At 46.8% G+C, this 23,399-nt stretch overlaps 1 protein-coding gene across 1 annotated transcript; it reads left to right on the top strand.

Moving 5' to 3' along the window:
- Positions 1–81: 81 nt before the first annotated feature.
- On the top strand, positions 82–23,399 carry LOC135823383 (golgin subfamily A member 2-like). Its single transcript, XM_065336235.1, has 24 exons — positions 82–296; positions 2,620–2,744; positions 4,114–4,141; positions 4,694–4,723; positions 5,552–5,635; positions 6,284–6,442; positions 7,198–7,248; positions 7,634–7,727; positions 8,419–8,525; positions 8,801–8,859; positions 10,599–10,659; positions 11,516–11,596; positions 11,777–11,930; positions 15,537–15,652; positions 16,050–16,075; positions 17,044–17,172; positions 17,455–17,521; positions 17,962–18,075; positions 18,434–18,575; positions 18,943–19,001; positions 19,625–19,987; positions 20,851–20,953; positions 21,876–21,982; positions 22,425–23,399. Exons 1-24 carry the CDS (start codon positions 264–266, stop codon positions 22,878–22,880), a joined length of 2,748 nt encoding a protein of 915 aa, XP_065192307.1. The 5' UTR covers positions 82–263; the 3' UTR covers positions 22,881–23,399.

Raw genomic sequence — 23,399 nt, forward strand, 5'->3', positions numbered from 1 at the left:
CTCTCAAATTTCCGTAACCTGCTCAAAGGCCATGACATCACGAAATTCGAAAAACTTTTGAAATGTATGAAAAGAGAAAGAGAAGGGGTTTGTTTGCTTTGCCTTCACTGACTGTATGTTCAGCAGAGAAAGATTTGTTGTTTATGGCACGTTCACTCTGTTTGCTACGTCCCTAGTCCATGCTTGGTGTCGTTTAGCCACTGAAAGAAATTCCTGAGTCCTGCCTCTTTACTCTGGCCGTGGTGGCAAGAGAGGACTAAGCAATGGGAGATCGATATGGAACGTCACGACACAAGGTGAGATCTGTGCTGTGAGATATTGCCAGGGGCACCTACAAATAGTTTACCATCCCAGTAAGCCGGTTGGAATATGTCCAGCCACCAATTTCACCGGTTAGGCGTGTGATAGTATACTAGCTTTTCCACGTGTCCACTCTAGTAAACTTATACAGCAAATACATTCGCTGAAGTGTTGAACCCTACAACTGCTTTTGTCCTCGAACGATAATTAAATTTTACCGAGAGTGCATAATCATAATGTGCTCTTGATTTTACTGATCCCTCATCGCGATGCACTGATCGGTGCTGCTGCTGTGTACGTTTTACTTCCGTATTTCTGACTGGAAGCTTAAGGTGATGCTACGATCTGGATTTGACCCTGTTTTCTTCCTGAGGCATATTCGGAAGTGATGCTGCCATAATGCATGCTGAGACAGAGCTAGAGGGGAAGTACTTCGTCAGTACGTGTAAACACAGTGCCAGTGCATTGTACGTTTTCGTACACGAAAGCTGTGCGTAGCTGCACGCTTGACCTATCCTTTCTGAATTGGATGCCGTACTTCCGCACATAACTTTAAAAAGCGCATCCCCGAAATATAAGCCGCTTTAAGCGTATGTACTTATATGCGTATATACCGTACTTCCCCACATATAAGCGCATGCGCTTATATGTGAAAATTTGCTGCAAAAAAGATCTTTGGCTGTGTAAACATGTTCGGGTAGAAGCCCATGCGCTTATATGCGCAATACAGGTTTGTCTGTGTCCTAAACAATGGTGTCATCACACTACTTAGTGGTATATTTCGCTCCCGCCTTTTCACCAATAGTGTTCACATATAAGCACATGCGCTTATAATCGAGGGGTGCGCTTATATCCGGTCGTAAGCACATGCGCTTATATGTGCGGAACTACGGTATGTATGGTTGTGCACTATTGCTTACACACTCGGGAGCTCGCCGTACTACTAAGCATTGTAAGAACACCATTGATTGGGACACAAGCAAACCGTTATCGCACGTCTAAAACTCGTTTTTTTGCAGCAAATTTATAAGCACACGACATGCGTTTATATGCGCGGAAGTACGATACGTACAGTGGCCAGAGTAGCTGGCCTCTGTCTTTGCGGTGTGCAATGTTGAACCCGCTGTCTTGTAGCTCCCGTTGCAAAACCCCTGTCTGCATGCTCGTACCAGTTTTCAGACACTGATTTGTTATAGTGCGTTTCAAAAGTATCGACCTCTAGACTTTTTCGAATAATTCAAATTTGGTTTGAGCTTTTTGAGAAATTTCTTCGGAATATTGCTCAGGCAGCTCTCGCAATTTTTCTCATATAGATTTCCCAGCGATTAGATAGCAGACGCCCAATTTCGAATATGTTATGCACATAGTGGTCGCAGATTTTATGTGGTATAGATGCTGGCCTAACGGTTTTTTGAAACCAGAGGTCTGGACTTTTGAAACGCACTATAGGTTCCATAACCAGTACCGTTAAGCTGGAAATCTCGTTTGAAATGTTTGGAAGATTTCGCTGTTCACGCACCAGGTGATCAGCAGACGTATTCTGGAAAAGATATGATAACGACTCTCCAGTCCCTGTCAAATTTGATTGTGCCCTAAGTGCAGTGCATGGGTACCAAGAGTGCACAACCCCAAGAGTGTGCAACTGCCTGCACAACCTCTATACAGTGCCGCGGCGGCAGAACTTCACATCACGTGACATGCTTCGAATGGTTTCTCTGGCAAACAGTGCAAAGCGACCACAAGAGAGTCCTACCCAAAGCAGGGTCCCTTACAAACCGGTATCTATCATGTACAGGGTGTAAATAATGTGTACGGGTCCGTCACGTGATGTGGAGTTGTGCCGTCGCAGACCCCATAGCTGGGGTTGCACACTCTTGTGGGTTCTGCCCTCTTGGTGGTACATGTACCAGTGGTATAACTTTGTTACTAGTTGTAGTTGCTTTCTGTCCCTGTACCGACATTCTGTTCAAGTCCGGTATGAAAGCCGAACGGAACCAAGCGCATGACAAGGACATCATGAACTTGGCGACAGCATCAATCGGCACCCATTTCAGTACATGAAAAGTGGCAGTTCCTAGGTCCTGCCGATTCTTGTCCTGACTCAACCTGTACGCCTTGATTGGAATTACATATGAAAACCTGCTGCTTGTGTGTGTGTGTGTGTGTGTGTGTGTGTTTGTGTTTCTGTCCGTCTGTCTGTTTATATGTCTGTCTGCCTGTGTGTGTGTGCGTGCGTGCGTGTGTTCATGATGGTGTGCATGTACGTGTGTATACACTCGCATTGCGACCTTCTAATGACTATGTTTCATTGACATGCAGGTTGACGTTGGCACTGGTTATGGGCATCCATCGTCCTCACTGAGGTACGACTCCGCAGTTTCCAGTGCTGGACAGGCAGGACGCTATCCGAATCGATTGGCCGGGAATCACAATATGGCAGCAAAGTAAGCCTCGCATATATGCACGATCACATGCACACGCACACACACACACACACACACACACACACACACGCACACACGCACACACACACACACACACACACACACACACACATACACACACACACAAACGTACGTACGTACACCCGTGGTACACCACCGCTCGTCAAGACGTCACATGCATCTCTTAAACTGGTGGGGATGACAGGTAAAGCTCTCACCCACTGAAGTCGTGCAAGACCCAATACTCCATTCCCTGCATCCATGTTTCCTTGTGCTGGATGGCAAGGCCCAATGGGCCATTCACACTACGCCCAAAACGTGGTGTACGTGACGTTTTCGTCCGGATAGCCATGACAACATCGAACGTGGCGGGAAAATCGTACCCCTGATACGAAAACGTAGACGACGTATCCAGACCCCTGTACCGAGGTTCGTTCTGTCGTTCCTGGCAGTTTGTGTCCAAAAGAAGCCGTGCACACAGCTGTACGAAAAGCGTATACGTGCCTGTGTGAATGCACCTAAATGAAAACGACGTCTGCCAGTACGTCGTATTCCAAAACGTGACGCGTATTGCAGCGTAGTATGAATAGCCTATAACGGCTTCTCATGAGATGATTGGATCAATTATGTAGTCCGATATGCCATCGTACTTGTTGTGATCATGCAATTTGCATTCCAGTGATGTGCTTTATCACAAGTCAGGAAAGGGACTGCTGTCCTCATTAGTCAGTGCTGCTCACTTTGTTTGACATGAACCTTGCTGTTCCTTGTTAGTGGACAGGAGTCTTCTTTCCAGCTGATCACTCACAGTCTCATCTCTGGGCTAGTGTGGTCATGGTAGAGGCGTAGCAGCCGGTCCGGCAGGTCCGCCTTTGGCCGGACCACTTTTTAACACAATGCCAAAAGTGCCTAGAATGCAGGGTTTTGCACCCTAGTTTTGAAATTTTCCCGATGGAGACCCCACGGACCCCCTCCAGTCGGATCACTTCCAACGGCAGTGCTACTTGCCTGCATATAAAACATAGCAAAATAAAATAAATAAAATAAACAGCAGAACTGCCTATTAGCCGCTTAGGCAATGTACAGCGCTGTCTGGTGCCGAAGAGCGGAGTGCCGAAGAACGAACAGGCTAGGATTTCACAGAGCACAGTATACCAATGTATACACGGTGACTCAACTGAGCATAGACTGTAGTGCATGAAAGTAAGAATGGCCTGGGCTAGGAGTAGGAGGCTGACCCCCAGTTCTTCGGCACCCGGCAGTACTGTGACTTATACCTGTCCTGGCGCATTGTCCTTGTCCTGGTATTCTGATTCTGCTGTTTGGCTTTTCGTTCTGACTCTATCTTCTCTCTGTTGCTGTTGCACAGCTCATCCACTGATACGTTGAGAAACCTGGTAAGGGCTGGAGAGTGTCTGTTGATAGCGGTTTCATGTCCCTGGACAAACACTCCCGTGCCATCTCACTTGGACTCTCTAGCTCTTGGTTACTTTGACATAGAGAGAGAGAGAGAGAGATTGCTATACATGTTGTGGAAATCTAGGGCTTAGCAGCTTTTCACCTGCCAAGTCTGAAAGTGTTTCCAGTGCATTTTAAATATATGCCAATTGTTGTGCCCTTCTCCTGCTCTCTTTCCCTTGTTGTTATCAACCCTTGTGCATAAATTCTTCACTAAATTTATCACCTAGTTGTAATGGTTATCACCCTTGTGATGCTACTTATCCCTATGTTTCATTGGTTCTGGTTGCTTGTATTTCATTTGAAGAGAATGCCTGAAAACTGGTTCATGAATTTCGGAGTCCTTATTGCTGATGATGGTAAAGAATAGCTTGAGATTTGTAGTTTTTCTTTCCCTGATAGGCTTCCTGTCTCCAAGGAAGTTATCCAATGGTTGTGAATAATTTATTTGCCTGCTTGCTTTTTTTTGTTCTTTTTGTGTTGAACTTCAGTCTGCTCAGATTCAAGGAATGATCTCAGAGGTATGGGATGCACTAGTACATGTCACTAAAGGTCATTGTCTCATACTGGTGTTTAGTTTCATGTACAGTAAGACCAGTAATGTTAACGAACATTTAATTTTCACTAGTTTGAAACATTTAATTCTAACGATTTAACGAATTTAAACAATTCGTTAACATTTGAAGTCGTTATGTACTAAACGATATGTACATGTACAGTCGTTTGCCGGTTTTGAGACAGAATTCGTTAGAATTTGACCTCACTAACCCACACAAATCCGGAGATTGTTCACTTTAATTGACGTTAGAATATCTGGTCTCACAGTACAGTGCTGCTCACTGAGATCCGACCGTGTGTGTCAAGTTTGCGCCCTGCTGTTATGTGACCAGTTCACCTATGCCGGTGTTCACAGCTCGAGGGCTGCGCAGCGCCCGGCGTGGCATTGGCTCGCTTGATCGGACTTCATGGAGCAACACTGCACTAGTACTTGGCTGCTGTCCAGAGCTTGAATGGATTAGTTTTGCCGAACATTGATTGGGTCTGGTTATGGTGCTTGGCAACAACTTATAAGTACTGCCTCCCAAAGAGAGTATATGTTGTATTCAGGGCACTTTAAAATACAGTGAAACCTGTCTAAGACGACCGCTCAAGGGACCTTCAAAATGTGGTCTCTGTTGCCAGGTGGTCTCCTTATCCAGGGTCATTTGACTGGAAATAGCATGTCTTGGTCCTGGTTACAGTGGTCTTCTGGGGCAGGTGGTCACCTTATCCGAGTGGTCTCCTTCACAGTTTTTACCGTATTGAAGTGTTTCACTGTTTGTGTATGTGTTGTATGTGTATTTGTGCAGACCAACACGTTGAGAGGTTCTACCGATGGTGTCGGTGGCAACCATCGTGGCTACTCGCCTGCTGCCGCAGCAGCACCCTATCAGGTGGGTCAGTGGGCCGTCGTCCTGTTGGTGCTGCGATGAAGAACTGATTTTCTTGTTCTGTACTGTGGCGGTAGGGTGTAGGAGGGTTTGATACTGGTACAGTCGTCCCTCTTTAATCCGGCACTTTATAATCCAGCACCCTCGATAAACCAGCACAATTTTCAGTAGCCAAAATGTCCTCTTCATGTACATTGCAGCAGTAAATCAGATTTGTTAATCCAGCACCCTCCCTAATCCAGCAGATTTTCGTGGCACAAATGGTGCCGGATTATAGAGGGACCACTGTATTGTCAAGCACTGTCAGGTCCTTTGCGTGCTAACCAGTGCCATTTTGCAGAAATTTCCTGAGTTTGTATATTAACTCGGTTTCGTGATCCTAGCATCAGGGAGTACGGTGGCAACTGAGAGTCTGGAATGATTGTATTCCCAATGGGCTTGGCTGCATTGCAGTTTATCGTATACTAGCTACATGTGTATGATTCAACTACCAATTTCCTAAGGACCATGTGACAGAATTTGTTTCCTTTCCACGGGATATCGGATTCCTATTCCGTACTGGCAAATCTGTACTGCGTACTGTCGTCTGGTTGTCCTTGGATATTATTATAAATTTGTGATTTTCTTTCTTGTTATCGATGTTCTGCTTAGACTGCACCTCGTCCCGCTCAGGATACTCACATGGCCCATGCCCATTATCCTGTGGCGGCTTCAGCTGCAGTGGCCAGCCGCCCTACGCCCATCTCGGCGCGTTCGTCTCAGAGCTTGGTGGATCACGGTGCATACCGAGAGCCAGCGTTGACTGCAGAGGTTCGTGACCAGAAAGAACATGATGGCATATACGTGTTGTATCTCGGCTTCTTCCTTGCAACTGGGTGTTCTTTTCGATTTGTTATAGAGTGGTCTCACATCTTGGTCACGTGAACAAAGCTGTGCAGAAAGTGATCATGGCATGTGGACAGTGTAGCCAACATGGCTGACATCATGTGACCCATAGATGCATGGGCTCACTGGAGTTGGAACCAACATGGCTGTCCTGCATGGTCATCTGATAGATGTGAAACAACTCTAATATAATAATTCATGGTTCGCGTGAGACTCGTCTAGAGGCCGAGTTTTCCGTATCCGCAGGAATGCCACCACCCCCAGGGATCAAGGCGCAGCTGCTTAGGCGATTGCAATTTACCCACTGTCAGGAGCGTGGCAGAGCTCACCATGCTACACGGCACATCATACATGGCAGTGCTTCTAACTAGTTTTAAATTTCACTTTGAACGGCCTCGATCAGCGTGCTAAGATGTTGTTTGCCCTCCTAGAGCAGGTCAGACCTTGTCGGCCACGACTTGACATGTATCACAGGCGGTTGATAGGAACAGAAAAAAATGGTACTAGCAATACGTGGCAAGCAGGCAAACATTGTGTCCAAGCAGCGCAGTACTCAGCTCACTCCGGCTTTCATTAGCCAGTGTAGCACATGTGCAAGACTGCCAAGTGAAACGCCTGACTCTGACTACTCTATAGAGGTAATCGTCTTTGCCTTTTCACTCTGTGTACTGTGTGTGCAGAATCGGCCTTCTAGTTCACTGCAAGTTGCCAGTTTGCAGGAGCAAGTCAAGGTAGGATTCTGATGTGTTTCTGTCGTGTGAGAACCGTTTTGTTAGGTGACTTTGCCATTCAGTTGCACTATGCCTTTACGGACCTTTGTTGTGCTTGTGCTTGTGTTTGTGCATTTGTATTTTGCGTGTCTGTCCGTTTGTCTGCCTAAAATTCACTGACGGTTGCCTTATCAATGTGTTGCTCGTTTGCCCTCTCTCTCTCTCTCTCTCTCTCTCTCTCTCTCTCTCTCTCTCTCTCTCTCTCTCTCTCTCTCTCTCTCTCTCTCTCTCTCTCTCTCTCTCTCTCTCTCTCTCTCTCTCTCTCTCTCTCTCTCTCTCTCTCTCTCTCTCTCTCTCTCTCTCTCTCTCTCTTATAATTGTATGCTATGCCTGCACATTTGTATAGCTCCACAAGCAGACAATTGATAATTTGATCAATGACAAGACGACACTGGAGCAGGCAGTTGCTAAGCTTGAGCTGATCGTCGGTGAAAAAGAAGGTGAGCGACTATTTCTTTCGCATTACCCGCCATTACTTGTTTACTATATGCTTGGTGGTGGCGTTCCTACGGATGCGGAAAATTCGGCCTTCAGCCGAGTCTCACGCGAACCGTGAAGTTTTATTTTATTTTATGAGCTTGTACTGTGCCTTGTAGACGCAGGGATGTGTAGCTCTTTCCAATGTAATTTTTGCTCATCTTACCAAAACATGACAACCATTACAACCATTGCAGGTGAATAAATAGTAGTAATACCAATCACCTGACACCGTGGCAGGACATGAGTTAGCAGTTTGGTGCTGTCAGTACAGTCTACTCGCGATAAGTCACGCACTTTTAAGTCACGCACCTGCGATAAGTCGCGCACTTTTGCAATTTGGAGGGCATTATACGTATACCACTGTGTAAGTCGCGCACTCGCGATAAGTCACGCATTTTTGTCTTCAATACAGGCTGCGCGACTTATCGCGAGTAGACTGTACTGAGTTATATGTATTTTGTCAGCTCGCGGATTCGTGTGATCTGTCATCCCTTGGCCTTTGGCGACGCACAGCTGTGCACAGGCACACTCTGTATATTTGCAGCACTCGTCCATGAGGCAGGTTTCTGTGTCAGAGAATTGCTGTTGAAGGACGTGTTGTGCATGAACTTGTTCATTGTTTTCTTTCTGATGGCATTGTGTGCTCTGAAGGTGACTGCTCGTTGGCTGTACAACACATTGACCAGATCAAGAAACAGAACGAAGAGCTGGTGACATCGTTTGGTGAGCTGGAGCGCAAACACCACCAGCACACCCAGGTACAGTAACGTAGTGTAGAGCCAAGAGTGCAACTCTGGCCAGAGAGATCCGACCTGATGAAGTAGCGCCGCACTCAAGTGAGCAGCGTGTTGTGTGTGTAGTCCCGTGCACGTTCATACATGCGGGCAGAAATGTATGTGGAATTTACAGTAAGTTGCATGCCCATATACAGTATACATGTATTTCGCTCCGAAGAAGTTCCTTGTCCCATTTTCCAGTAGTAATATTGTGTTTGTTGGACTTTCTTGTCTTTTGCTTGCTTTTTCATTGGTAGGTGGTTGCTGAGAAAGACCAGGACATCTCCAAACTTACCGCAGCTCTGCAGAAAGTGAAGTAAGCTCGAATTTTGGCTTGTTCGTCATAAACTCATTACATGCTGTTATTAAAACTCAGATGGTAAGCCAAGGATATTTTCAGATAAAAAACTTGTACCCCACTTTTTTCCTCATTTTCGTACGGTTTAGGAGCAACAATTCTGTGCATATAAATACAGGAGGTTCAAAAGCTATACCTGTGCACAACAACGCATCAAGTACAAAACTATCCGAAGTCTCAGAGAAAACCATTATTTGGAAGCTGGAAACCGTAGCAAATCAATGATTTGCAACTTTGACAACTTGCAAGGCACGAAGAAAGGGAATAAATCCCGAAAGCTAGGCTCACACGCAGACTATGCTGCTGTATTCTGGGATACTGTAAGACATGTTATAACGAGTCGCAATCAGGTAGACATGACTCCAATGGAGATCGCAGAATATCTTTGTAGGGTGTCGTCGATGATTCTCGTGAGCGGTGACAAACTCCAACGTCTACCCAAGATAGTTGTAGACGGTGTTGCAGACTACGGAAGCCCATCAAGCCGGGATACAGGAAGATTGTTACGGTGTTGGGATGATGGTCGCAGATCAATGTACAATGTGATGAAGGCTGCAGGTGCTCTCGACAATGTCGAAGAGACATTTGAAAATGCTGACCAGATCGAAGCCCAGGAGTTCATCCGTGTGATCAAGGATCTGAATGAGCGTTGATCTTTCGAAGAGACGGGGATACGGAAGCGACGACGAAATCTGTCCGCCTCTCAGTCATGGCGACGAGGATAATCCGTGTTGTTGTGCGTGTCGGCACGATCGACATTGATGATGAAGGTTATCATAAGAAGATGCCGGAAGTCTCGTGTGATACTGTAGCAAGCCGGAAGCGCAAGGCCGATGATGACCTGGATGAATCAATTGTCACGATTCAGGCTTCGAACACATCTCCTGTCATCGAAGTTTCCGGAAAATGATCCGAAAAATTGAAATTACAAGTCAAAATACTGCAAAACTATGAGTTCTGATTAATATAATATTGGAAAAAGTGAGATAACATTGACATTAGAAATAGTAATATTTTAGATATCGGAATGCAATATTATGATGTAGGGCAGGACATAACACCCAACCCTAAATATCAAAATTAATGATACATGCGGAATTCCAAATCATGACACCATATTACCTTATTGTTTAGGGTAGAGCATAAAACCCCAATACATATTTTCAATAATACCCCCATATTTTTATCCGCAAAAAAACCGGGCCAAGAATAATTTTCACCGCAAAAATGGGGTACTATTAGTACCCCATTTTTCAATAATACCCCATTTTTTGGGACCCGGGCGCCCCCTGGCACAGAACCCGCTCGTTACCTACTACTGGGCATATCCGCACATAACACATACCTGGCATTACAGCCTCAACAGAAGTTATTACAGTCGTCCCTCTCTAATCCGGCACTTTATAATCCAGCACCCTCGATAAACCGGCACAATTTTCAGTAGCCAAATGTCCTCTTCATGCACATTGCAGCAGTAGATCAGATTTGTTAATCCAGCACCCTCCCTAATCCAGCAGATTTTCGTGGCACAAATGGTGCCGGATTATAGAGGGACCACTGTATAACGAAGAAATGTCAGTCGTTAAAACGTTAGATTTACTTCCTCATTATATTTACCCGGTACTTGTCTTACAGTATTCAACAGGATCTTTGCAAGCAACTGTGCTGTGTTTGTTTGGATGTGTGGCTGTGTACAGACAATCCTGCGAAGCGCTCACCAGAGAAAAGGAAGACCTATCCGGTAAACTAGAGTCTCAGGTAAGCAGTGCCCTTTTGAAACCTGTTCACTTTCCAGGTGCATCTGTGTGTGCTTGACTCTGTGCTGGTTTGGGCAACTCATAATCATTGGAGCCGAGTACTTTGTATCAGGGACCAGTAAAATGCCGGCAGATGACAAGCCACTAATCATGATTTTTGATGCCTGCCTCACAGAAAAATTGGCCAATTTTTTTTTTTTTAATTGTCCAATTGATCTTGAGCATTTGTTGGGGAACTAATTTCGTGAAAGGCCTATCCATCTGATGGATCAGCCTTTGTTTTTAATACACCTGCATCATCGCTGTGTGGAAAGGCATCCCCCCCCCCACAAAAATCATCCCAATCAAGGACAAGGAGAACGAAGGCCAAGCTGGCCACCACTACTGAGTATCTCGCAGCTCTGAACAAAATTGAATGTTTTGAAGTGCTCTGGTATGCATTTCCTAGTCGGTATACACGTAGCGGCGAACACACTAGTGTCCCTATACCCATTAGGTTCCACGATATTCTACAGGTTTTCATGTACATGCACAGTCAACCTCGTTAGTAACAACCTGGGATATACCAACTCACGAATAACGACATCATCTTCAGACCAAGTAACCACATGACATAATTTTCATTTTTTTTCTTTTTCTAACAACTTGACTGCATACTGTTAGTCTTGTGAATAGCGACAACTCATGAATAGCAAGACTTCTCTCATGATTGATCGAGGGTCATTATTTTCAAGGTTGACTGTACAGTACATCGTGCAAATGGCTTTTGCACCTTACTGCAGTCCAAGTCTCACCATTGCATTACAGTACATGTGATACTTGCATCTGTAATTTTTTTCCATTTCTTATCTTCTCAGAATGCTAGTAGTGTGGAACTACAACAGGCATACAATAATCTGCAGGAACGGCTGGCAGCTGCAGAGGCGCAAGCTGGTGAGGTAAGGCGACCGTCATAGAATGGGAGAAAACTCTGCTTGCAGTTTGTGCTGAAGTTGTGTAGAGTGGTGAATCTCTCTGCATCAAAAATGCTTGTATTACAGGTTATCGCATTGCACAGAACTGGCTGTGACTGTCACATTGCTGTCTTTTGTTCTCTCCAAATCGTTTTCCTCTCACAGATGGCCAGCCAGCGCGACTCCACGAGTCAGTATGCAGATCTCTTCAAGGAGAAGCTGACTCAGCAGGTCTCGTCCCTGAGCGAGGAAATTGCTGCGTTGAATCAGCAGCTGGAGGAGAAGGATGCCAATACTGCACAGCTGCAACTTCAGCTTGGTGAGTTCCATGGTCATTTCTACCGGGACACCTGTTTGGTGTCAGTGGCGGCCTTTTCTGGTTGTGTGGAAGTGTGGGGTGTGTAGGATAAATGGTTGGAGCCACGTCCAAACGTTAGGCTGTTGGTTTCTCGCTCCACGTACACCAACATAACGACATGGACCCAGACAACAGAGGCAGGAGCACACAGAGTGAGGGTAGTAGGCCGCAGCCAGATGTGACTCAAACGTGAAAAAGAAATCGCCTTTTTCGAATAAGGCCATTGCGGACCTGATATCCTCATATTTGAATTTTTCAGAGTGAGGTGATCATTAAGGTGGCTCATACCCAAATCGGAAAATAAAAACGGCCCGATCGATGTTGTTCAAAATTCCCCAGCTCTTTAAATAGACTTTAATACTACAGTTGAACATCGATTATCCGCACATCGTCTATCCGACCATTCGATTATCCGTAACAGTTTTTTTGGGCGCATGTGCCGTAGAGTACGCACTGTGCATGTAGTGAGCCATTCAAAAAATACGAAAATTTTGAAAAGTAAAAAGTAAAAAGGTCGTGCGGCTAGTAATAACCACTGAAAGTGTGTGAGTGACAGTTTTTTCTTATCCAGAACATTTGCCTTATCTGAACACCGCCTGACAGTTGTCTGCCCAGAGGTGGTCGGATAATCGATGTTCAACTGTACCTGAATATTGTCAGCCCCGAAAAATGAGAAGGATTGAAACACTTCTTCATATTTAAAACCAGATTTAAAATTTCTGGTATTTTGGAGCATTTTGCACAAAAACACATCTCAGCATTTTGCCTCTACTGTTGTATTGTTCCGACTAAATGTTATAGTTTTCTTTTCAGGTATCTGAGTGGTGATTTCTGCAGTCAAGCAAAGCCAAATAGGGTGGCTGGGCTTTCTTTTCAAGGTTATTGGCTGCCCATACTAACAATTTCATTCGGTTCGGAACGCAAATATCGGTACTCCGCGGGGTGCTTCGTGAAATTGGCCCGAAAGATTTTCTTCATTTCTTCAAGAAGTACAGCCAGCTATGTGGTTCATACGCTAAACATTAGATATTCGATATTGAATCAATGTGAAGTACCTAGGAGCACGGTTTACTGAATCCAATATTGGCTTGACGTGTGCGGTAGACCAAAACATTACAGTCAAACATAATGGCCATATAGATTTCATTCAAATTTTGCAGAGGTATACTCAGATAGTAATGGGAAGAGTCTGCAAAGTTATAGCCCCCTGCAGCTACCAGAAGCATACATTGTCAAGTACTATCAATTTGTCGATTTGGGGGTAAATTTACGTATTACTGCCATCAAGTAAATTGAAACTGCTCTATGGATTCCCTTTAAATTTGGTAAAGATGTTCCTTTGATTGATGAAAAGGTGTCTGCCAAGTTTCATGTTCCTGTTGCCACCAGAACATACCTTTTGAGTCGATTATAAAAGCTATTTTTGTCAAACCACTACCGAAGAAGAAGAAAAAAAGTGTTTACCGGGGAGGTTCGAACCCGCGAGGGGCAAAAAGTAATAATATTTCATCATATTTCTACTCCAAACCTGCGCAGAAGGATGCTCAAAGGGCTAGTTTTCGATTTAGGTACGAGCCGAAATCTCAGATCTAATATGAGGCGCAGCTTGTTGGGTTGTGCGACTACGCCCAACGGGCTACATAAGTGGACGAAAGAGGCGTCGACTCTGGATACGCTGCCTTTTGCGATTAAATCCTCAATGGCATTACAAACAAATTCAGTATGCTTTACGGCGCTACTATGGTTACGGAACGAAGTAGTTGGTGGGAGGGATGAAAGGGGGAGATAATACGCATTAAGAATTACAGAGTGTGCGAAAGATGAGACTCCTATGGAATCCCAAAACGAGATATTTCGCCTTAGTCTTCCACAGAGCTCGGATGGATCAGACATACATGTACGAGAATTAAATTCATTGGACAAAAAAGAGCATGCAACCACGGGCAACTTATCTGGTTGGCTACTGGCGGCGGGGTCGGTCCGTTGGTCCAGTATGGGGTGGCTGGCGACAGTCTCTCGCCCAATGGCCCCTGCGGCCACAGATTCTGCAGTGGTCGCTGCTGCTAGAAGCGGGGGCATGGAGTGGGTGGTCACTCCCCCCGCGAAATGTATTCGACCTGGCGAACCCTCTGGCGTCGCCCCGTTGGGGGTATGGGGTGTATCTGGGTGGAGGAGAACGGCAGGACCCTTGATCCTTTCTCTTCTTCGTGGCCTCCAGTTCGGCCCTACGGATTTTCCTGGCATCGTCGTCGGCAAAATCATCGCCGATGGATTCGGCCACAGTGTCCCATCCCTTTTTATCAGCTATTCTCAGCAGTTTATTTCTCTTAGTGAGAATCTGCGTACCGTGCTGGAGAGAGTCATCGGCGTCCTGGTGGCGTTCTGCGCCGACCTGTCGCGTTGCCCTCTCCACCGTCGCCATCACCTCGTTGTTCAGCTCGAACTGCTGTTCGCAGCCCTTGGAGACGAACGAGGGTTTCGACTTTCTGACCTCAGGAGCTGTGGCGGACTCTGCCCTCAGCTCTCGGATCTCATCCTGCGTGCCCTGTAGTTGAACCTGTTGGTTCTCCACCAGACGCGTCAGGTTCTGGGCCCACGCAGGGGGGCTGTCGGCACTGGACGCAGGTTGTCGCGATGATGCCGCCGACAAAGATGGTACACGAGCTGAGACTGAGAGAGACGAGGAACGGGCCGACGATGACGAAATTCGTGTCGACGGAGACGATCGTGGCAGGGATGTCAGGGGCACAGACGAGGGCGAACTTCTGGTGCGAGGCATCCTGAAGCAGTGGCTTTCGATGTCAAATCTACTAACTGGAAAAAACCGGTCCTCACTGGTGAGACACAAACAACTGATTGAAGAAGTCAGGCAAAAAGAACAGCAACAAAAAGAGAAAACATCAGATTCCATATTCGCAAGAGAAATAATTTTGTTGCGCGAGAAATCATTTCTCGCCTCACTAGCTTCGCTCGGCCGGCGAGAAATATAACTTCTTGCGAATATCACTTCCACCCCTAGGAGGCCAATCTGGGATTGGGTACCTGAAGTCGGTTAGGAAGGGAGAGGCAATGGGGGAGAGGAGATGAGCATTGCTCGCACTATGTCCACCTCATTGAAACACAAGGTCTCTAACACCTCCTACCGCTTACAGTCGGAAATAATTTTAGACTACATTTACTTTTCCTTGCCGTTTGCAACTGTGGTTGAGGTAGAGTTTAACTTTTGCCTTCCGTAAGCTACAGTGCTGACTATGGCAATCCGGCCAGTGTCACACTTTCTACACCCAAATCCTGCAGCCCTTGACCCCATACAGAGAGGGACGTCTCTTATATATTTGCCTGTATAGTGTAAACCGTGGATATCCAGGTTTGGAATGCTGGACAGGTTTTTTGAACTTGTTTGCGTGAGAAACACCTCTTTATGCTCACATTAACTGCTTGTGTTGTTTGTCTGTGTCAATGCCCTTGAACCAAACATCGTTTCGCTTCTCTGTGAACGTTCTTATTGGCATTGGCTGAGGGCAGTAGGACCATTAATTCTTTTGTTCTTCGCATGCCGTGTCCTAGTTGAACTTCAGGGTTCAGAAGCGGAGAAAGTCACGGCCAATGAGAAGCGCGTACAGCAGTTGACCAGTCGCCTGACGGAGGAGAAGCGCTCCCTGCAGATGAACCTGGACAGCGAGGTATGTGGCTTTACAGTCGAACTGTCAGTGCCATTAAGTACCGCTGATGCGCTCCCTCTCGCATTGCTATCCCCGCCCCGTTTTATATCTTGAAACGGCTCCAGTATACGCCAAAGTAACGTGCTGAGCTGATGCATGCATGCGCTGCTGTTAGCAACAGATATATTGTACCAGTTTAGGGTGTAACCGTGCACCGTCCAGTACAGCAACTCTGACCGTTCTCCCTTGGTTGCCGTGCTGTGCACAGTACTGCACCGGACAGCCTTGATCCAGTCCATTGCTGTAAAACCAGTTGGGAAGTTGCACGTAGTGGGGAAAAGATCAATGGTTATACATGTATCTGCAAATGCTTGTGTTTAATCTTCCATCTCTCTGTTTTTTGTCATCTTCTACTTAGATGGAGAAGAATCGAAACATTCACCAGTAAGTCTTGTAGTATGGTGAACAGTACACCCAGCCCTATCAATTTCTTCCTAGTCTCTCACCTTGCTGGATATCTATTACTACAGTCGACTCCTGATGTGACGGACACCACCATTGTGCAAGAGAATTTGTTCGTTATAGCCGACGTTCTTTACAACAGAAGTGCATTCACGCAAGCAACACGTCATGCCTGACATGTCGCCCATGACAGTATGAGCACACTGTTCACATTTGGCCCTAGAGTAGAACCCGGGTTAAGGGTCACACCGGATTAGGGATCGGAGCCCGGGGGGGGGGGGGGGGGGGGGTCACTTGGCATGTACATTGTGCGGGTGATCCTTATACCAGGATTTAATTTCCGGCCCAACCCCCGTCGGTTTCCGAGGAAGCCGTAATTTTTTTCGCTCCAAACTATTTTTCCGGGGTCCATCTACTCACAAAAAGTCGTTTTGCACACCTTTTTGCCCATCCCTGTACGACCGAGTCCAGCCATGTCCGCGCAGAGTTAGGTGGATCCCTAACCCGGGTTCTACTCTACAAGATACGGTTCGTTATGAACGAGAACTGCTTGCTATAAAAGGTTGATTCTGTGTGGTGTCAAACACGGGCATGAACACTGGTTCACCATACGGTAAAAGCAGAAATTTTCGGTGGTGTGATATTTTCGGTATTCTCCAAAATCGGCGGTTTGGTGGGGGAAAATTGTCAGTAAACCCGTTTTCCAGGTAAGTGTACTAGTATTGTACCGACATTTTCGGTAAAAATTCCGGCACCGAAGTTTCCAATAATAAAAGACCTCCGAAAATTCCTGCTTTTACAGTATTTAAGCGTGTATTTCTCCCATTTGTTTGCAAAGTTGCCTTCCACGGAGAGCTTTATCTACTTGTGTTCTTTACGATGTACATGTAACTGATTTCACACCTCTTGTTCTTTCTGTTCCTTTGCGTATTGCCTTTGCTGCTCCACAGGCAGGTGATCAAGCAGGGAGATCGCATCAACAATCTTGAAAACCAACTGACGCAAACAGGCAGTCAAGCATCGGTGTCCTTACGCAATGTCCGCCAGGAACTCGAGAAGGAAAGGGAACGGCTGCAAGAGTAAGTTAGGATAGTAAGCTGGGCAATACCTGCATTTTCATCTGGAGCACCTTGGTTTGTTCCCTCCGCTCTCTGAATGGAGTATGATGATCAGTAATTACACGCCAGTTCTCTCCCTGTGTTCCTGGACAATTCTGTAAGAGTTTATATCATGCGCTATGTTCTGAATAGTTGTGTGTGTGTGTGTGTGTGTGTGTGTTTGTATGTGCATGTGTGTGTGTGTGTGTGTGTGTGTGTGTGTGTGTGTGTGTGTGTGTGTGTGTGTGTGTTTTCCCGGTGTAGAGCCGGCCAGGAGAAGGATAGTCTGCGACGGCAACTGCAAGACCTCCACAAGGAATACTCTAATTTGGTGAGGGCAATAAGAGTCACCTATCACCACCTTAGTGTGTAGCTACTGGCCACTGCACTGGCTGTGTGTATTCTTCTTCCTCGTAGCCTGTCGACTGTTTTCTTGTGTAATGCTTCGGCATGTAGCTGCAAGCAAGTCACCGTTGCAATTCCTCTGAACTGATGGAGGTAGCGCGGTAGAGCTGTGCAGCCGGCACCTTTGCTCTTTTCCTTGCTCTCGATTCGTGTGTGAGTGTGTGTACGTGCATGTATGGGAGAGAGGTCATTAGTGTGTGAGTGCGTGCATATACGGAATCGAGAGCCTAACACTCTGAACTTTTTCACTACAAAGTACAAACCCGCAGAAACGGAGGAGCGCCAACAATAACAAGGGGGTGGTATGATGTCTACCTCATCCTCTCTCCTTTCTCTGTGTTCCTGTAATGTTTGCTTTGTGCTTAGCTGACTGTCCACCAGCAAACCAAGGAGAGTTTTCAGTCCCAGGGCGGTGATACGCGAGAGCTGGAAAGTCAGCTGCAAGAGAAAACGTCGCAGCTGCGCCGTGTGCAGGAAGAGGTACTGAAGGCGTGTGTGTGCGGTCTAGTGTCTGTCTTGGCCACTGCTATCAGAATAGATTTGAGCGTTACTCGATTTTATACTTGCCGCTTCGGCCACTTGTTGTTGTACTTTTATTTACGGTCGCATCACAAACAATTAGCTATGCCTACTGGCATGTGTGCGGCTATAGGAAGAAAACACTTCATGTACATGTAACAGTTAGCTGCAGACTATGTGTTACTAGTAGTCTCAGCTCTGGGCAGCTGCTGTCGGCTTCGTGCTGTTTGTATCGCTCGTGGTGTGGATTTAACTGTGGGTTTCCCTCTGTTGCTGGTATGTGTGTGTGCGTGTGTGTGTGTGTGTTGCTTTCATGTAGCTGCTGCAAACCCGCGAAGGTGTTGACGCCGTCAACCGTGAAAACACCAGCTTGAGAGAACACCTGCAACACGCGCAAGCGGTGGCATCTGAGACCGCAGCGGCCACAGCTGCTGCTGCTGCTGCTGCTGCTTCGCAACAAGGTAAGTACGATCAGAGTGTCTACCTATTGGGGCTTTCGGCATCTATGCCAATGGTTGTGAGGCTCACCCAGTCTGTTGGGCACTGCATCCGCTGCTGGTTCATTCCGGTTGTTTGCAGTCGTGAGTTCCATCGAAAAAGGCGAAAGGCGAAGATTTCCTAAGCTTGTTTTCGCCATCCTGCAGCAGTGTCTGACTGTTTATTGTGCTGAGTAGTATGCAACACACGGGCTCTGCGGTATGAGACATGCCCTGCCCAAAAAGATTATTGACATAACCCATTTTACGGTATTTCCGGGTACCCAGTTTTTCACCAAAGAAATTTTTATGAGAGCACGTGGTAATGTGTGTAATGTTTCTGTGTGCTTAGCTGTACAACCAGCGGCATCACCGGAGAACGGCTCCGATGCAGACGGCAATGCAGTCCAGGTAGGTGTCCAGCAGCACATTGCCCTCGCCTGTCCGATTCTCACAAGCGGTTAGGCAGGCAAAATGTGCCTGCTCTACTGCCCGAGTAACATGTTGTTGACATGCAACTGTCCGCTTATTGTTACATGTTTCATCTTATGTGGACGTATGGTGCAAATGCAAGAAACTGGTCAATTGCTACATCACCCACGCTCTCCCTTTCAACTAAGGTGCCCTGACAATGTGGTTCACTTGGAATGTGACTACAGTCAACTTCGCTTATAACGACTGCGGATATAACGACAATTCGTGAATAACGACATAATTTTCATGCCCGGAGCAAAGTCCCATCCAACTGTGACACATATAATGAGACTTCGGATATAACGACACTTCGCGAATAACGACACTTTTCTGATGCCCCGCCGAGTGTCGTTATAAGCGAAGTTGACTGTACTTTACTTCCCTTCTCAGCTACATTGTATTCCCTGGATCGCTTTGTTTGCGTGTTGCAGGTTTAGGCCCTCCAGCACACTCTAAAACACATTGCACTCCCTTGACTGCTTTGCTTGCGTGTTTCAGGTTCAAGCCCTCCAGCATACTGTGCATTGTATTCCCTTGACTGCTTTGTCTGCGTACTGCAGGTTCAAGCCCTCCAGCATACCGTGCAGCAGCTGCAGGTGGACCGCGATCACATTCTCACCGAGTTCCACCGGCACAGCCAGGCATACCAGACGCACATCGCCGGACTGAGAGCAGAGCTGGCGCGCATCGGCCAGGCCGCCGCAGCCTCCAGCAGCAGCAGCCAATCCACACGGGCAACGCCGACGGCCTCCAGTACGTCCGTCACTGAAACCCCGGCGTTGTCGTCGTCACAACCGACCGTGAACGGTCTGGAGGAGACCGGTGGTGGTGATGGACATCAGCCAGACGCAGCAGCTTGCTCTAACTGTCACCACTTGCAGCACGGTGTGCAACAAATGAATACTACCCTGGAAACTCTGCAGGTGAGCAAATGTTTAGTCAGGGCGAAGCTGGTCCCTCTTTTAGGGTGTGTGAGGGGGTGGGGGGTGGCCGCACACGTGTAGGATGGTTGGTGCATGTCATTCATGGTCATTATGTGCATGCTGAACCTAGGTCCATTTTCCGGGGGGGGGGGGTGCACGTGCCCCCCCCCCCCCCCCCCCCCGTGCCCCATGCGGGCTACTGTTAGTGTTTTCTTGGGAGGGTAGGCAACAGCCCACACATATGTGGTGGAGTTTGAGCTATAAATTGTAGGTCAGTTTACTGCTTGCTGTACACACTACACAGGGAGTAGTCCACACAAAACAGCAACCCAGTGAGGGAGTACTGCTGTGAAGGTCGCACATTGACCACTTTCACTCCTGTATTCTCTTTCGGTCGATAGTGCTGTTCTGCAATCTCTAACTTCCAGTCCCATGTTCTAAAGACCGAACGAACGTCTTGCACAATGGTATAGTTGGCAACGGCACCTTATTCAGCCCCCTGCCAGTGTAGGGACTGTCTGGTATTGTTGACGGGGGACCTCCTGCTCCCAAACTTCTTTTTTGAGCCACACTTCGTTTTTTTAATTTTATCGCCATCATACTATTGGGCATCAATGCCCATTTGGTTTGCGATGTAAACTAGTACTTCAAACGAAAAAATAAAACTTCTGCCCTAGTCATTCTTATGTCTTACTCATGCATCACTCAAACACTACTGATACATTAGCAGATCTGGTATTGCACATGGGGCCGCTTATTGTTTTGTTCCGTGAGGCTACCATTGATGCTGCACTCGGGCTATGCTTCTTGGTGTTCTTAGCTTCATGTTCCTACCTCTGATTGTGCATCGTCAAACACTGCAGGTTCGTTTTTCAGAGGTGATGGCAGAGAAAGCTGAACTTGTCCAGTCTCTGCATACAATGGAACACCAGTTAGTGCAGCTGGAGGTGGAAACTGACACTATAGGTGAGTTTGTTTTTTTCAAATATTCAAATTGAAAATTGAAAATTGTATCCTCGTGGACATGGTAGTTTAAAGGGCGCAATGAAAAGCTATTCTGCTCTACAACATTGTTCCTCAAGATTCGGAGCTTTCTGTTTGTCTTTCTCTTTATCACCATCCTGAATGGCACAAGTGAAGTAGGCATCCCCGCTTACATCGCGATAGTGCTTATAATAATAATAAAATGAAAAGCATGATGTGTGCACACATAGCCGTACAGGATGATGACAGCACTCGCACAGGCAGTGCATGCTCGTGTACTCCTGCGGACCCAGGTCAACAGCATGCGTGTACAGTACTCGCAATGTTCACAGTGTGCGGTGAAAAGGTTGTGCAAACTGTCAACCGCTCGTTTCATCTGAACGGTCACTGTATGAGCAGAAATATTCGTCTGGAATTTAATTTCGTCTTGTTCGTCCAAGGAGCTTTTGGACTAAATTAAATGTAGGACTACGGTAATGTCGATTTGCCCAGCTTTTCTATACACTCTTATCATCCATGGACGAAATTTTCAACCGGACGAAATTATTGACCGACGAAATTTTCTGCCTCTATAGTACCTAGGTCAGGAGCATCGGAAGGTGGTACAGTCAGCCATCTGAGGCACAATTTACTTGTTGCGAGGGTTTGGCTCCTGATTTTTTTTTAATTTGTAGCCCTAATCAATGCATTCCTGGGGCAAAACGTGGTACGGTCAAGACCGTAGTGACCGTAGCGTGTCTGACTCCCCTGTATCCCAAGAAGAGAAATTAGCGACATACACCTGACAGCATAGTGTGGAGTATTGGTGTGACTGATATGGTTAGCGTTGCCTGCTAGCCTTGCAGTGTTCATTTCACCTCAATCTAATATTCCGTTATCTCATTCTGTCTTGGTATGTGCACAGGGGAATACGTCTCCGTGTACCGCTCCCAGCGGGAAGAGCTACTTTCGCAGTTCGGCGAGAAACGCAAGCTCATCTCGTGGCTTCAAACACAGAAAAGCGACGTCGTGGTGAGTGGACACTACCGCAATAGACTCTAAGCGTCCAGGATTCCTTGTGTAGAGCTTTCAAGGTGGATTGTGTTCCGAAAAAGATGTGTTGTGTGTTCTGTTTGCAATCAAAGTGTGACTCTCCAAGTGTAGATAGTCAGTCAAAGGCACACATGCCGTATACAGACCATGCGTGATGCCAGGTCCATGATCAATCCTACACTGACATCTACGATATCTTTCACCTTGTCAATGATTGTGTTTGTCTCACCACTGCAAGTGTTCTGTACTGGACGTGGTCAGTACTGCCTTCAAGTATTGTTTGATTTCATAGTAGAATACGAAGAGAAGGGAGGACTAGCAGATACAAGTACAAGTATCAATAAATGCAACTAGTGGAAAGGCTCAGGATCTCACTTGATATTGTGCTCATGATTGCATTGTGTGTTTTGAATTGGTGCAGGGTTTGCTACATCAGCTGAATACCCTAGCTCACTGCAATGCAGCCAGCTCTAATGCTAGTAGTGCGTCAGCCAATGGAGAGCGGCAGACTCCGCAGAACGAACGCGCTGCCACAACTAATGGTGCAGTTGGTGGTGCGGCATCCGAGCGCCTGGACACGAACACTGCCGAATTGCTGCAGCGTCTCATCGAGGTTGTGTTCTACCTGTGCCAGGGTGACCCGTCTCTCAACAGCTCGCCGCCGGTAACGGAATCGCCTACGCCCCAGCGGCAAGCTTCATCTGTCAACGTCGCTACAGCTGTGCGCACGCCAACAAAGCCTGTGGCAGCGGTGACCGCTCAGACCAAGCGTAGTGCATCGCATTCGCCAGCGGCGAATGGCTCAGTTGCGACAGCCAGTGCAGTGCACTTTGTCGTGCCGCGCACTACTGTTCACTCGGACGTTTTGGCCATCTGATAGCGGGCGTGCTCGAGGCGAGACGTCATTGAGGTTGTCTGTTGTCTCTGCATGTTTTAACCTCCACCCCATCCCACGCGTAGCTTTCTGTACGGTCTGCAATTACATGTACCCGTCCTCGTGTTCATACAGTCACTTGTCTGTTGCACTTCCCCAGCTCCCCTTTTTAGTTCCAGTTTTACATGTTCTCCCCACGCTCACTTTGTTGCATGAATCCTAACACGAACCCTTCCCCTGTCCAGCACTTGAGCCTGGTGATAGAGTAGAGATGTGGCTATTTCACCTATCAAGATAGGACCTGTACTGTCCAATATATTCTCATCTACACTTTCGCCACGTTGGATGTTTCTGTAGCTTAACGAACCATCATCATCTTATTTTGTGTTCCGCTCAGTGTTCACTGATGCTCGGGAAGTAATGCGAGGGTTTTTATACACCTCCCCGCTAACCGTGCACGTCAAACGTACCCACCCTTGTTTAATATTCATATGAAGTACAGTTGAATTCGGATTACTGCAA

Source organism: Sycon ciliatum, chromosome 8, assembly GCF_964019385.1.
Source record: "Sycon ciliatum chromosome 8, ocSycCili1.1, whole genome shotgun sequence".
Lineage (NCBI taxonomy): Eukaryota > Metazoa > Porifera > Calcarea > Leucosolenida > Sycettidae > Sycon > Sycon ciliatum.